The 14719-nt window shown below is 34.2% G+C and overlaps 1 protein-coding gene and 1 long non-coding RNA gene across 18 annotated transcripts in view; one reads left to right on the forward strand and one right to left on the reverse strand.

Moving 5' to 3' along the window:
- The window catches only part of LOC141375883 (uncharacterized), a 270920-nt gene that overhangs the window by 221578 nt on the left and 34623 nt on the right, over positions 1-14719 (reverse strand). The window lies entirely within an intron of this gene.
- The window catches only part of iqsec2b (IQ motif and Sec7 domain ArfGEF 2b), a 179418-nt gene that overhangs the window by 135770 nt on the left and 28929 nt on the right, over positions 1-14719 (forward strand). The window contains 2 exon segments of the mRNA XM_087265109.1: positions 13305-13587; positions 13672-13998. Coding sequence (XP_087121235.1) covers positions 13305-13587; positions 13672-13998 — 610 coding nt within the window.

A 14719-nucleotide genomic window follows, 5' to 3' on the forward strand; every position in this document is an offset into this window, starting at 1 on the left:
CAAAACCAAATGATGAAAATGTGAAAAGTTTGTTTGAAAAAGCAACTCTGTTGCTATTGTTTCCGAAAATTAGCAATTTCTATGCACTGTGGTACCACGCTTGAATTCACTGAGCTCCTGAGAGTGACTGATTCTTTCATAAAAGTTTATAGAAGCAGTCTGCATGCCTAGGTGCTTGATTTTATACAGCTGTTTCTACATGTAAGTGATTGGAAAACCTGGATTCAGTGATTTGAAGAAATATCCAAAAACTTTAATTTGAAAAGCGAGGAAAAAGTTTTAGATACATTTTACATACATTTAATGACTATGGTGATAAAAAAAATTGGGGAAAAATAGATTGACCTTCAAACTTATCAAAAATATCTAAAAATAAATAAATAAGAAAGATTTATGTGCTGAATGTGTGTGTGTGAAAAGCAGAAGTGGATTTAGCTGGTTTTGATGAAAATTTATCTTGAAAGAAAATTTATCTTGTTTAAAACCAAAGAATTGTGTAAAGTGACATTTTTGAAAAAACTTATTTTATTTACTAGCTAATAACCTTTTCATTGTCTATCAAATGAAACCTCTGAACCTAACCAGAGGTGCCTGATAAAAATGCTCATTTACAAGAAAAGAGGTCTGATGGATTTAGAGGGTTTTGCATCTGAACTCTTCAATTGCATTGGGACCATTGTTTTTGTTTACATCCCTCAAAATGGTCTATATACATATTTTGTATTGCATGAAAGTCTCAATACAGCAAATGATGAGCAAACTGTAACAGCATTTTCATTTTTGGTGGAACATCCTTTTCAATATTGTTTCTGCAAATTTTACACACTGTAGAACATGGCACAGTGTGTTTTGGAAGGCTGTGTTCGTTAATTATGTTTATTTGAGCAGCTCGTTTCTAATCTTACTCATCCGATGCAACATGCAAAGTCTTACAATCTTACAACCTTCAACTTATCCAGCAACACCCACGGTTGCTGTATTAGTACTCGGTATCTATAGCAACACTCTTTCTAATGACTGCCTCACCTCCCACGGTGGTCTCACGGCAACTGTCACTAAGCAACCCTGCCTCCCTCACTCCTACATTTGTGTGTGAGAGTGGGTGGGAGGAGTGGGAGGAATTGGGAAAAGGAAGATGTCAGATGCAAGAAGACAATTTTATGAGCAGATGTTAGAGCAGCATTCCCAGAATAAAACAGCACTACAGGTTTGTCATTGAATGTAGGCAGCAGATGCCAGACTGCTTTTTCTCTGAAATCATGCTGCATTGAAGGGCTAAAATAACCTGCGGACAACTTTTTAAGTTAAAAAAAAAGCAAATATTTATGAGTTTTAATACACTATTAAAATGTTAGTTCACCCAAATATAGGAATTATATCATTATTACTACCATCCTCATATCTGTTCAAATCCCTGAGACCTTTGTTTGTCTATGGATCACAAGTTAAGATATTATAGGTGAAATTTAACACCCCCCACTTGATCCATAGATAGCTAGGTTCCAAACTCATGGAAAGTACAGAAAGATACCAAAAACACATTCCAAACTAACCATATTCCTTCAGTAGTTCAATTGAAACGTTATGAAGCTATGGGAATACTTTTGTGCGCATGTAAAACATAAATAACTCAACAGTTTCTTCTCCTCAGTGTCAGTATATTGCGCACACTATGTGCAGTGATATGTATTTTGCTAGTTATGGTTTTTGTTAATAAATTACTTTTCTTTACTATTGACCAGGGATGTGTTTACCAAAATAACAACTTAACTTGTGGTTGAACTACCTAGTACTTAATTGATGTAGTGCTGATTGTTTCCCAAAACCGTAGTTGCTCTATCGCTGATCTATTTTTCAAACCACATTAGTTACAATGTAAATTATACACAATGATGCTCTAAACGGGGCAGAGTTTCAAATAGTGTATAAAAATTTAGTACAAATTATATTGTTTTACATGCACACGTATACATTTTTTTTATTCAATATTAGTTTTGGTTAAAACATGGATTCATTTTTCAAATTAAATTTGCTGCTGGTTCTGTCTAATTGCTATGCGTTAGCATAATATCTTTGAGAAAAGTGTCCAAAGCCACGCCTCCTGAAATCATGAACATGCAAATAAAGATGACAGTAGACACCTCAATAGATCATGTCATTCGCCAGTTTGAAACCTTTTTAGTATTTTATAATACTACAATTCTGAACTAAAAAAAACTGTATTATATCTAGCACGTTTTCAGTTAGTATAAAACCAACTTCACCTCAGTAAAGCAAGTCAGCACAATTTACTTGTTTTGTTGTTAAACTAAATAAAAATCTACATTATGGATGCTGTAAAAGGTCCCTTCTGAAACTGAAAATAGTCACATGAATCTTTCGCCGGAAGATTTCAGTGGCTGAACAACACTTCTGTGCAGATAGGCTATTCATAAAACAACTAAATCTACATAAGCCTTGCGTGACTAAAATAGTTTTGAAACATAACATTACCTGTCTAACAGAAATCCTTCAGCCATGGTGTCATCCTTCCTCCAGTGTGCAAAAATAAGTCCAATATTTAATTAGAATTTTACAAAGTTTTGATTCATCATATGTTTTTACTGCTCTCTCTCTCTCTCTCATGTGCAGGTGAACGTAGTGCATGTGCACGCACAAACAGAGAGTCTGTGTAAACGGCTGCACAGATGTACAAATCTACATTTGTTGACATATTTTGGGCTACTTAAACTGTTAACCCGACAAATTTTAATTGGATGACCATTTTTTTGTCTTACACCTCACCCAGAATATAAAAATACATACAAATACATTTAGTTCATTTATTTTAATCATTACTATTGGAATGTGAAGAGACTTTTAACCAGCACAACAAAAAATGTTTCTCAATCACATACTGCACCTTTAATGTATACTGCACATATTGGTCCTATATTTTTTTTTACAAACATTATAGAGAATATTCCACTTTCTATTCTGAGAATAAAACCACTTATGTTTCATTTACGCAGGGCATCAGCGTCAACACTTCCCATTCACTTTGAATGGGTGAGCTGGGACTTTCTCAACTTTTCAAGCACCGATGGAAGCGTCAGCCAATCAGATCGCTGTATGCAAATACACCCGCTCAGTCAGTAGCTGACTGCTGACTAGTTTCTATTGCCTGATGCTGCTATGATGATCGCGTCAGTCCCAACTTCAGACACGCTCTCTGTCAAGCGTTGACGCTAAAGCCCCTTGTGAATCGGGTGTTAGAATAGCTAACACGCTAATCTCTCATGGCCAATGAGTTATATTGTTAAATAACACTGAAAAAACTACTTTTAGCCTATTTATTTGTTGCCATAATTACATTTAGATTTAGAAATCCTATAATTTTTGTTTTCACAAGCTTTGAAGATTTCCGTTTGTAAAGCATAGGTCATCTACAGCTTTTGTCATGAGCTACGGCTCCGTTCAAAATGGCATAAATGATTTTGAAGTATACTACAACAGAAGCAAAATTGTCAATCTGATGATCATTAAAAAATACTTTAAAATCAAAAGACACGTGAGAGAGATAACTTTAACCATTTTTTTCAATAATACAAAGTGGATGTTACATGGTTTAAAAGGAATAGGGTATAGGCAGAATAACTCTGAATAGAACACAAGCAAGAACTGTGCTCTAGAGAAGTAGTTGAAAATGAGAGATTCGGGAAATGCCATATTGCTGATTTGTAATGTCAGAACTTGCAACCTTTTTGATGGTTTTCTAAAATGCACCCCTGTTCTGTGTTGCCTCATTAATGTTACAATTCAGAGCTAATTGTAAAACGCCCATTATACGAACACTGAAAATATTAACTTGTAGAATAAAGTTGTCATTTTGTTTAATGTCTGCACAAAAAAGATTCTCACAGCTTGATAATATTCCGATTGCATCTCTGAATACACATGGACTTTTTAAAGAATATTTTTTGGTACCTTTCTGTCAGAAACCTTGGATGAAGGAACTCTCAGATTTCACCTAAAATGTATTCGAAGAATGAAGGTCTCAAGGGGCTGAAATTACACGAGGGTGACTAATTAATAATATAACTTTCACTTTCTCAAGCCTTTTTCAAGCTCTGATATACAGTACCTTCTATCCCTCATTAAATGTAAGTTTATTATAACAATCACAGGTTTTAAGCTACTAGAAAACTAGAAGCAGGATATGTAAGCTAGGCTCTGTTATGTAAGCAACTTTGAAGCTAATCCATTTGCTAATGTAAAGTAGCCTATAGTCTAATACTATGTATGCTTAATCAGTTACAGCTAGCCGCAGATCAGCACATACCTAGCGGCTCAGCTGACCTTTTCAGATCATGGAAATGTGATGTAATCTAGCAAACAATATTTGCAAATTGCATCATTGCAAATGCTTAAAATAAATATACTGTTGATAGTGAAACTAGAATGTTTGGAAGTAGCTTACCATGCTACAGTATATAAGCCATCAGTTTCATTATAAAACATCAATTTACTCATTTTTTTTTCAAAAATTTTTTTGATTTTCCTTCTATTGAATAAAAGGAAACAATTGAATGAATATTTAGTTAGGGAATATAATAAGATGTCAATAGTCTCCGATGTGTTGTAGTGCTTAATAAAACACACAGGGATATCAAATAATTACTCAATTTTAGTAAAAACCTTCTAAAATTGCCACTATTATTATTCTTTTCAGCAATATATTCTTCTGCTTCTTTTGCCACTTCTATGCTCTCATGTGAAGTGTAGTCTCATGTCCACTATCTTGGTCTGTATTTAAAAATATTATGTGCCCTCGATTGCTAATATTATCATATATTATATTATATTTCAAGGAAAAAACATCTGACGTTTTGCTGAATTTGTTGAATATAATTTATATTTTTTTGTCTAGGTATATTGTCGCCAACTTTTAACCATTTATGTGCTAAAAAAAGTAAGAAAGACCAAAAAATCATGACCAAAAAAGTAAGAAAGGTTATATAAACAAAATATTAAAATTATTATTAGTGTGGATTTCAAATGTAAGATGCTCAAAAATACGATTAAAATAATCAAATTAAATGGTTAAATTTGGTGGAGCTCAACCAAAACACAACCTATTCCATAAGCTAATTTGAGCTCCTTATCTAATATTTATTTTCTTTCAATGACAAGAACCCCACATCGTATCTACAAAATTTAATGTGCAATTAAGACAGGATACCTGACAATTCAGTTTACAGTACTGTACAAATAAAAAAAAGCTAAAATGCACTGATTATTGCACTTATTATGTAAGTTTAAAAATTGGGTAAAAATTTTACGGAAGTGACTTGAATGCACCTTATAGTTATGATTTGCCAACTCATCAAACCAAATGAGGCACATGCAGTTAGATCCATAAATATTGGGACATTGACACAATTCTAACATTTTTGGCTCTATACACCAACACAACCGATTTTAAATGAAATGAACAAGATGTGCTTTAACTGCAGACTGACAGCTTTAATTTGAACGGTGTAGGAATTACAACAGTTTGCATATGTGCCTCCCACTTGTTAAGGGATCAAAAGTAATGGGACAGAATAATAATCACAAATCAAACTTTCACTTTTTAATACTTGGTTGCAAATCCTTTCATTTCAAATTCATTGTGTTGGTGTATAGAGCTAAACATGTTAGAATTGTGTTGATGTGTCAATATTTATGGACCTAACTGTATATTTATGATAAGGCATGATGTGCTACTGATTTTCTTGGTAAAACTGAATAAATATATAAATATAGTTTCCAGGGGTTTAACTAAGATTATATTAAAAAATAAGGAATTTTTAGGTTTGAGTTATACCACAGATAAATACCTTGAATTAAATCTTTGATGAGTTATGGAGATTTTTATTCCACACACATCAGTCTTGTGGCAAACCCAAATCATAACTTCTATTGTTTTTTTTGTTTTTTTTATCTCTGTTTATATTCAGACACAAGAGTATCTGATTACACCATTTTGGTTCTGATAGGGCAAGAAAACAATGACTAGTTTACAAAAGTTTTAAAAAAGGAAGAAAAAAAAACAACTAAATACTTCTGGTTTATCTTATGAAATCACCTGACCTTGTATTATGACATGCCAACTCACACCAAATGGCCGCTAATGAGGCACATATATATATATGCTTTTTCTGACACCTACTGGACTAGAGTGTGATGTGCTACAATGATTATAAATATTAAAACTTTTAATGTTTGAATTATGCCTTTGATAAACTTTTAGGGAGATGATTTGTTTACATTTTATTTAATACAGTAAATGGTGGGTTAAATGTGTGTCTTTTTTGGCTCTAGATTTAAGTTATAAAGAACCATGAGGAATATTTACTACAATATCTTTGGAGAGACATATATACACATTTTGCCATGTAGTTAAAGATATGCAATTATTTTGAGTTCAGATAATTGAACTTAATGAAAAGTTTAATCCAGTAAACTTTTTTGTCAATATACACTGTAAAAAGTGATTAATTACTTAAAGTAAGTAAACCAATTGCCTTAAAAGCAACTAATTCACTTTACAAAAATAACGTAAGTAAACCCTTAAACCCAGTGTGCCTTGAAACTGTTAAGTTGACATCATTTTCTATGCAAATTGAAGTCACTTTTTAAAATAAAAGTAAACTTATCACATTTTTCCAATTCACCTTTATTATATTTGACAAAATGACATACAGTAAAATAAATCTGCTCTTCCAGACTCCAGTGTGTCTTCTAAATTCAGGCTATAATTGTAGATTTTATAAACTTAATAAAGCACTAAATGTGTAATATTTTAATAATTACAGTAATTAGTTGAAAACAGACCTACTAAAATAGTCTGACACTGAAAAAAGAGATTAGTTGACTTAAAAAAAGTGAATTCAGTCAGCATAATTATAAAAATGAAGTTAACTTAACAGTTCCAAGGTACATTGGGTTTACTTATGTTATTTTTGTGAAGTCAACTTGTTGCTTTTAAGGCAATTGATTTTACTCGCTTTAAGTAACTAATCACTTTTTACAGTGAAGACACAAATAGAGAGACAAGGGATGTTCAGGGTCTTTTTCTTAAAGAGATAATTAACCCAAAATAATAATTTACTCACCTTATTATGGTTCCAAAACATAATAATTTACTTTATTCTGTTGAAAACAAAAGAAGATATTTAGAAGAAAGCTAAAAGCCTGTAACCATTGACTTTCATAGTAAAAAAAAATTACAAATTGGAAGTTAATGGTTCCAGGTATCAACATTCTTCAAAATATCTTCTTTTGTGTTCAACAGAAAAGAGAAAATTGAAAGCTGCTTCTCATTTGATCTCATTAAAAACAACTGAGACAAACAGATACAGAAATGTTCTTTCCTAATGGTAAAGTGTAGCTTTAAAGGCAATCGCTGTGTCTTCCTTCCTGCCCTTCAATTTTTTTTCACCCCATACAAATACAGGAAACCATCCGTATAAGGGGTGAAAAACACAGACCGGCACAACAGAGAGGGCTGACAGTTTTTAACAGACGATAAACACAAAACACCTGTGAAAACTCAAGTTTAATATGAAGGCGACAACATACACAAGCACAGCAAGAGATCTTGAAGTTGATTGGGCCAGAAACTCCAGCCTCTTTCATGTATCAGGTCACTTGTTCCGAGCTACTGACTTCGCCGAACCACACCAGCGCACTTTGTGTAATGTAAATAAATAGAGGGAGAGAGAATGGAAGAAGGGAGGGTTTAAGCACCGCCATGTGACTATGTGGTGGTGACCTCCTGACAGTCGGTCATAACTGCAAAACGACTCTGAAGCCACAAAGTTCAGCACTTGTTGAATTCCAGGAGCTTTCACTGCTTAAATTGGACTTAAAGGAAGCGAAACCTCCTCTAGTTCTCAGGGTGGATGTTTAAGTGCGGGGGTTTTTTGCGCTTGGTTAGGTGTTTTGAGTAAATGTGGTAAGTGCAAAGTTACGTTTCCAGTTTTAACATCTGTGTCTATGATTAAAAAAAAACATATTAGGTGTATGTTTTTCTACATACAATAGAGAGTGACAAAGTTATTGTGTTTTTGTACAGACTGGCTCTTTCTGGACAGGTGTATAAGGGTTACTTGTTGTTACATGTAATATTCAACAAAAATATAGTACACAAGTGTCTTTGTGTGGGTTTAAAAGAGGAAAACATATTTACACAATGTGAGAATAGTTACTCATGGTGTCTAAATTGCAGTACATTAGCATTATATGATAATATCTTGCCTTCAATAACCTATTCTGACTTAGTCATACAGAACAGGAAGTTGCCTGCAGTGATTCAGAAGTACCCATTGACTGTCCTGTCAGTAAGCTGTGTCAGGATTATGAGTCCAGATCACATGCTGTTGTGTTTCCCATGCAAAACCTAAGGGTCGACGCCTCTGCACTGGGGTGACTGGCCCTGTATGCCTGTGCGTCAATAGACTTTTTGTTCGTATTCTGTTATTTCTTGTTGTGGTGTTTACAGAATCTAAAGAGAGATTATTAAAATGTCAGTGTGAAATGTGTTGGTGCTACCAGCAAGAATAATAACCCAAATTGTAAACATTGAAAAATTATTAATTGGATTTTTTAAAGGTAGGTGTTGCAAACAATTTATATGGGCTGAATGTAAACAAACAAAGGAAATTGAGCATTACTTAAATGAATTTGTTTGTTCCAATTCAGCATATAAATTGTTTGCAACCACTTAGCTAAAAAAAAAATTTGTAAATGCAATGAATCTTTTTTTTCTGTGTACATTCCTGAAAGGTAGTGTGTTATTGTTTCTCCAACTAGTCAAAATTACAATTTCTTGCAAAAAAAAAAATAAATAAGAAACACAAAATGTGCAGAAAAAACTGCACTGTGGCATAATGTGAGCCGTATGGAACAACAAATATGAGCAGGTATATGTACAGAAGCAGAAACACAATAAAATGTAGCAATCCCAACATAAGGTAAGAAGATAATTCCAAATGCATTTGCAACTACACAGCAATATCTTCAAAAAAGTATTAGGGGTAAAAGTGCTGGGGTTATCCTATTTGAAATCTATAGAGCGGGCAAATGGAGCTATTGTACCCTCAGAAAGAATTTGTGCCCTCGCAAACCTAGTAGCTTAATAAAATGTTTAGTTCACTGCACAGTCCCACAGTAGTCTACACTATAATTAATTATTTCATTCATTCATTTATTTTCTTTTCGGCTTGGTCCCTTTATCAATCCACAACCCATCTCTGAGAAACATCCACACACACTCATTTACACTCATACCAGTGTTTCCTCTAGGATTTTTTTCTAGCTGTGGCGGCAAGCCTTTTTATACACAACTGTATCAACTACCTGTATCGTTATTTTAATGAGAAATGTCATGAGCGCACTATTAGAAGTTGAGATTGCATTTATGTAATAGACTACAGCATGCGGATCCCCTTGCTTGCGCGCAGATTTCCTCTGCTTGTGCACAAAACTTCTTGCACGCCCCCTCAAATATAAGCCGCTTCAAGAGCATGCAGATCTTCTTGTGCGCTCTCAAATAAACACTTACAGAAAAGTTTGCGCTGTTATAATTCACGTACCTTTTAATACGTTTTGGTGCGATAGTCCCCCGCTATTAAAAAAAAAGTTTTAAATGAGAAGCTGTAATGTAGCTGTGGGAGGAATTTTGCCGTGGCGTCCCGCCATGGAAGAATGAATGTAGCGGAAACCATGACTTCAGACAATTAAGCTTACCCAATTCACCTGTACCTGTCTTTGCACTGCGGGGGAAACCGAAGCATCCGGAGGAAATTATTAATTATTTATTTTATTGTTTTTATTATTAGGAATATTATTAAAATTAAGCTAAAATTGACAAAATGCAAAACCCTTTGAAATGTTTGCTTTCATTATGACATTGCTAAAGTGCACATTTACAGTTGTGAAAAGAAACCTCCCTTTATGCAGCAGCAGTCTCAAGATAGAATAGTTAAAAAAATGACTTCTGAGTTTAAATGATCGGCCTGTGAAGTCGAGTTTACAGTGTTATAAATGAAATGTGTATATAGTGCGCAAGTGGATTTGCCACATATCAACCTCTCACATGTGTTGCAGGTAGACTGAATGATAATCTTTTAAAAATATGTCATTTAGGCTATACTGCTATTTGCTCATGCAAAATTAAACACCAGAAAATATACTGTAGGCCTATTTTAACAGCTAAAATACAGTTCGCATATCGAGTTTGTTTTGACTTGTAGCTCAAATTACGAGTAGGCTTAATAAAAGCCTAATGGTTTACGATAGCGTTTTTACAAATGCCAATATCACGAAAAAAGCCTTATGATAGCCTAACATAAATCTTGATTTTTACCTCTAAAATTATATAAAAAGTTATATAACCTATTGAGTTGCGTGTTATCCATGCCAAAATGTAACCAATTTTCATAGTAATAACTGTGATTTTTTTTAGTTATTTTTCTGGCTACACTAATGCATTAAAATGTAACACATTCAGCTACTATTTTTTAATAATGACATTATATTGTAACATTAATTTTTTTTCCTAACACTGATATTGTTTAGTAAGGCAACATGAAGCGTGATGACTTGGTTATGCTGATATCACTATATTTAGTGTTTAAGTAGTTTAATGTCTTTACCTAGAACTTTAAACAACTATATTGCTTGAATTAAAACGCAAAGAAAAAATGAGAATAAAATCCAAGGCATGTGGAAAAAATAATAAAAAGCCTTTATTAGCATGGCTAATGCTTAAATGTTACACCTTCATCAGGGTAAGAGTGATCAGGTGCATCTGGAGTTTCAGTGAATACTATGGTCTCATGTTACCCTGATGAAGGCAGTTCTTTGCCGAAACGCATAGGTTTTTAAGGATTAGCCATGTGAATAAAAACTTTTTATTATTTAAAATTTTTCGAGTGCCTTGGACTGATTTTTGAGATTTAAACTTTCAGTTGTTCCTTGTGCAAATGATTTGCTGAATTTTAATGGGAAGAGGTAGTTGATGTGTTTAGTACTATTAATGTTGTGTATTGTTTGTCTTATGTGTGTGATATGATATATGTTTTGTAAATCTATTACGCTTTAGAACAAATCGCCCCAAAAGGGGAAAATAAATTTTACAGTAAGCGTAACACAAACTCTGAATGGCTTAGCGGCAGATTTACAAACACCCAGAATGCATTACCACTCAAATAAACACAAACTAAGAGCTAGGGATGTGAACAAACACTGGTCTTATGGTTTGGTTGCAATTATCATGTCATCAAATCGGTTCAATTCGGTATCATGATACATTGACGATCCACAACTTTCTCGATTTTTTTTTTTTTTTTTGTACTTTACATGTATACAATTTTGTCATTAATTAGTAAAAGTCAGATATATAGACTGAACCTTTAATTTTACCTGCTCAAAGAAAGCATGCTTCTTAATGTTCTTAAATGCTATAAACAAAGCTATACCAACATGTTGAGCTTTGCTGCTTAGTGAGTGCGAGAGATGAAATATTACGGTGTTCTGAGGGGATTTTGGGTTCTATCGTAACTTCAGTGTCAGTGGCTGACTGTTCCAGCAAATTCACAAGCAATGAAATGTCCTCAGATATAGAATTTCAATAAAGCTAGAGCATGCATCTATAGCATCTCCTTTGCTATAGTATCATATGCAAGTTGCAACCAAAATAAATCTAGTCAGAAAACTATCAGAGCATCATAACTGGTTATGGCCTGTTATTAAACCGAACACGAATCATTGTAGTCTGTAACATAATTGCAAGTGCCTATAAACAGCAACTCATTAGCAACATCTCAGAAAGCCTTAGCAACTTAAGCTACCAACTACCAACCACCTTAGCTTCACGGCAACCACCATAACATTTTCTGCAGACAATGCAGGACATATACAACATAAGTATGTTTTACTTTGTTATGAAGGTCACACTGAATGAGGGTGCTTACCTGATGTCATTATGTGCCTTGCTGCATTTACAGTATGGGTATCAATTGAGCATTTGCTTTCATGATGATACCCTGTAGGAAGAGTAAGAGATCTTTGGCATCAAAGGACTACAAGCCATTAACAATGAGAAAAGTTGTTGAATAGAAGATGGGGACGTGTTAGTAGTGTAGAAATAAGTGAAACCTTCGTGCAGCACACAAGTCTCACATGACTGGCACATAAGTAAATAAATAAAAGGTACTTGATTTAACAGGAATTTCTATGTCATCTAAAGTTTCAGATGGTAAATGAAATTTAATGTTCATATAGTAGACAAGTTAATATACAAACTTTGATTCAGGCAACCAAGCTCTTATTAAGCCATTCACTTACATAATTTAGACATCAAGTTACAATTTTTAAAAGTATAACTGCAGGGTTTCTGCAGGTTTCACCAAGTTAAATGTAAGACATTTTAATACATTTTTAAGACCATGATTGATTAAATTTTAGATTTATACAAGGCTAAATGCTAAGGATTTTTTTAGAATATCCCAGTGAGAAAATATTTTCACTTGCCCAAAAATGATTCAAGTTTAATACATTTAATAATACAATAAAACAACTTAGTTTGAACATTTTCTTTATTAATTTTCAAATAGATTTATTCACAAACCCTATAATCCTTACCAAAAATAGAACAAAACAAAGCTGCCAATTACTTCAGTCTATAATAATAATAATCAAAAAAATATATATGGGTCAGGTCAGTATCCTCAGCAGTAAATAAATGGAGAACTTTTAAGCAAATGTTACTGTAAGGAATTTAAATGTTATTTTTAAATAAAAAGTTACGTTTCATTAAGATGAATTGTTGGTGATTGTATAGGTGTTAATGGTATGAACAAAGGAAAATTAAGACCTGTTAAAACTGTTAAAAAAATTTAAGACCTACAACACAACTTTTCAGTAGATTTAAGACTTTTTAATGCCTAAAATTTCGCTTTTGAGATTTAAGGCATATTTTAAGACTTTTTAAGACACTGCGAATACCCTGAACTACAATTGTGCTACTTTTTTTGTAGTGTTTGCTTTTAATGTGATAATTCTGGGAAAGCCTGAGGCTTGTTTGGGACATTTGCCCTGTTTAAAGCCTTCCTGAAAGTTAAAATGCTAAGTCAGTGGAAAATGAATAATGTCATGAATTCCTGAGTTGCTTGAGATTTGTATCTTATCCTCTCATTATGGGGGCGTTTCAGACTCTAAATTATCATCTCTCTCCTCTCTCTCTTCTCTCTCTATCTCTCACCCACCCCTTTCAGTGAGGAGGAAACCCAGAGTTCAGCAGCACGTCCTTTTTCAGAGAGTTCCAGCAAATCTCCTTACGTGCACAGTTCTGACCGCTACGGGGACAACAGCTGTGGCCCGCCAGGCCCTCGGGTGCCTTTTGTGCCCCCTCCGAGCCCAGCTAGCCTTGCCTGGGCACAACGTACACGCAACCAACCAGCTAGTCTGGCCCTTCGCAAGCAAGAGGAAGAAGAGAACAAGAGGTGCAAAGCCCTATCGGACAGCTATGAACTCTCTACGGACCTGCAAGATAAGAAGGTAAGGCATACAAAAAAAAAAAGAATCAAGATTCACAGCAAATCACATTCCCTTAAAGTAAATATAACCACTGTCATTGTGCAGGTGGAGATGCTGGAGAAGAAATATGGCGGCTACTTCGTGAGCAGACGAGCAGCACGTACTATCCAGACAGCATTCCGTCAATATCGTATGAACAAGAACTTTGAGCGCTTGCGCAGCTCAGCATCTGAGAGCCGCATGACACGCCGCATCATCCTCTCCAACATGCGACTGCAGTATTCATTTGATGACCGGCATCCTCAACCACCCAACCCGACTCACTACAGTCACAGTCCAGGAATGGGTCCTCCGCATTCTCCAACCAGCACCACAGAGCCAAGCTCTCCACGGCCAGAGTACACCCAACTGGAGGACACTTTCTCCAAACAAGTTAGTACTCAGTTGACTCTATCATAGCATGTGCTGGATGCCTTCCTTTAATACTCTAGGTAAATAAAGAAGCCAGAATCCTCTCTTCACTTTATTTCTTAGTTAGAGCTTTGTTTAGGGCCATCTATTGTTATGTCTTTCAAAAAATAATTGGATTCATACCTTACCACAATGTATCTTGATGGGTTCTGCGAATGAAGCCAATGTTGACTTCAGGAAAAGAATGAATAAAAATACACTTTTAATAATAAATTTATTCCAGTAAAAAAGAAGAATTAAACAAATACAAGAACAAAACTAAATTCTTTACTTTATCTCTCACTGAAAATAAAGGACCTAAGACTGACAGTATACAGAAGTCTGTTTAAGCGTGCTCCTGGTTTGTACTTTTATACTGTATTCAAGCCTTTGAATACAAAAGTGCCCCTAATGTTTTAAGCTATCAATGTTTGATATACTTGAGTATATCTTCAAAAATGTTAATACAAAGAAGAAAATCCCTTTTTGTTCCAAGTAAATGCATAGAGCAAAGCAATAATCAATGTCTGATATACTGGAGTATATCTCAAAAGTTTGATAAACCTGAGCATATCTCAAATAATGCTAATACAGAGATGAAATCCATTTTTGTTCTAAGTAGTTACTCTCTAGGGTGATACACTTGAATAAAACAAAACAAAGCATTTTGTTCTACTACATCAGCATTAGCAGGGCTTGACAT

The sequence above is a fragment of the Danio rerio genome, chromosome 8 (genome assembly GCF_052040795.2).
Source record: "Danio rerio strain M-AB ecotype USA chromosome 8, GRCz13ab, whole genome shotgun sequence".
NCBI classification, from domain to species: domain Eukaryota; kingdom Metazoa; phylum Chordata; class Actinopteri; order Cypriniformes; family Danionidae; genus Danio; species Danio rerio.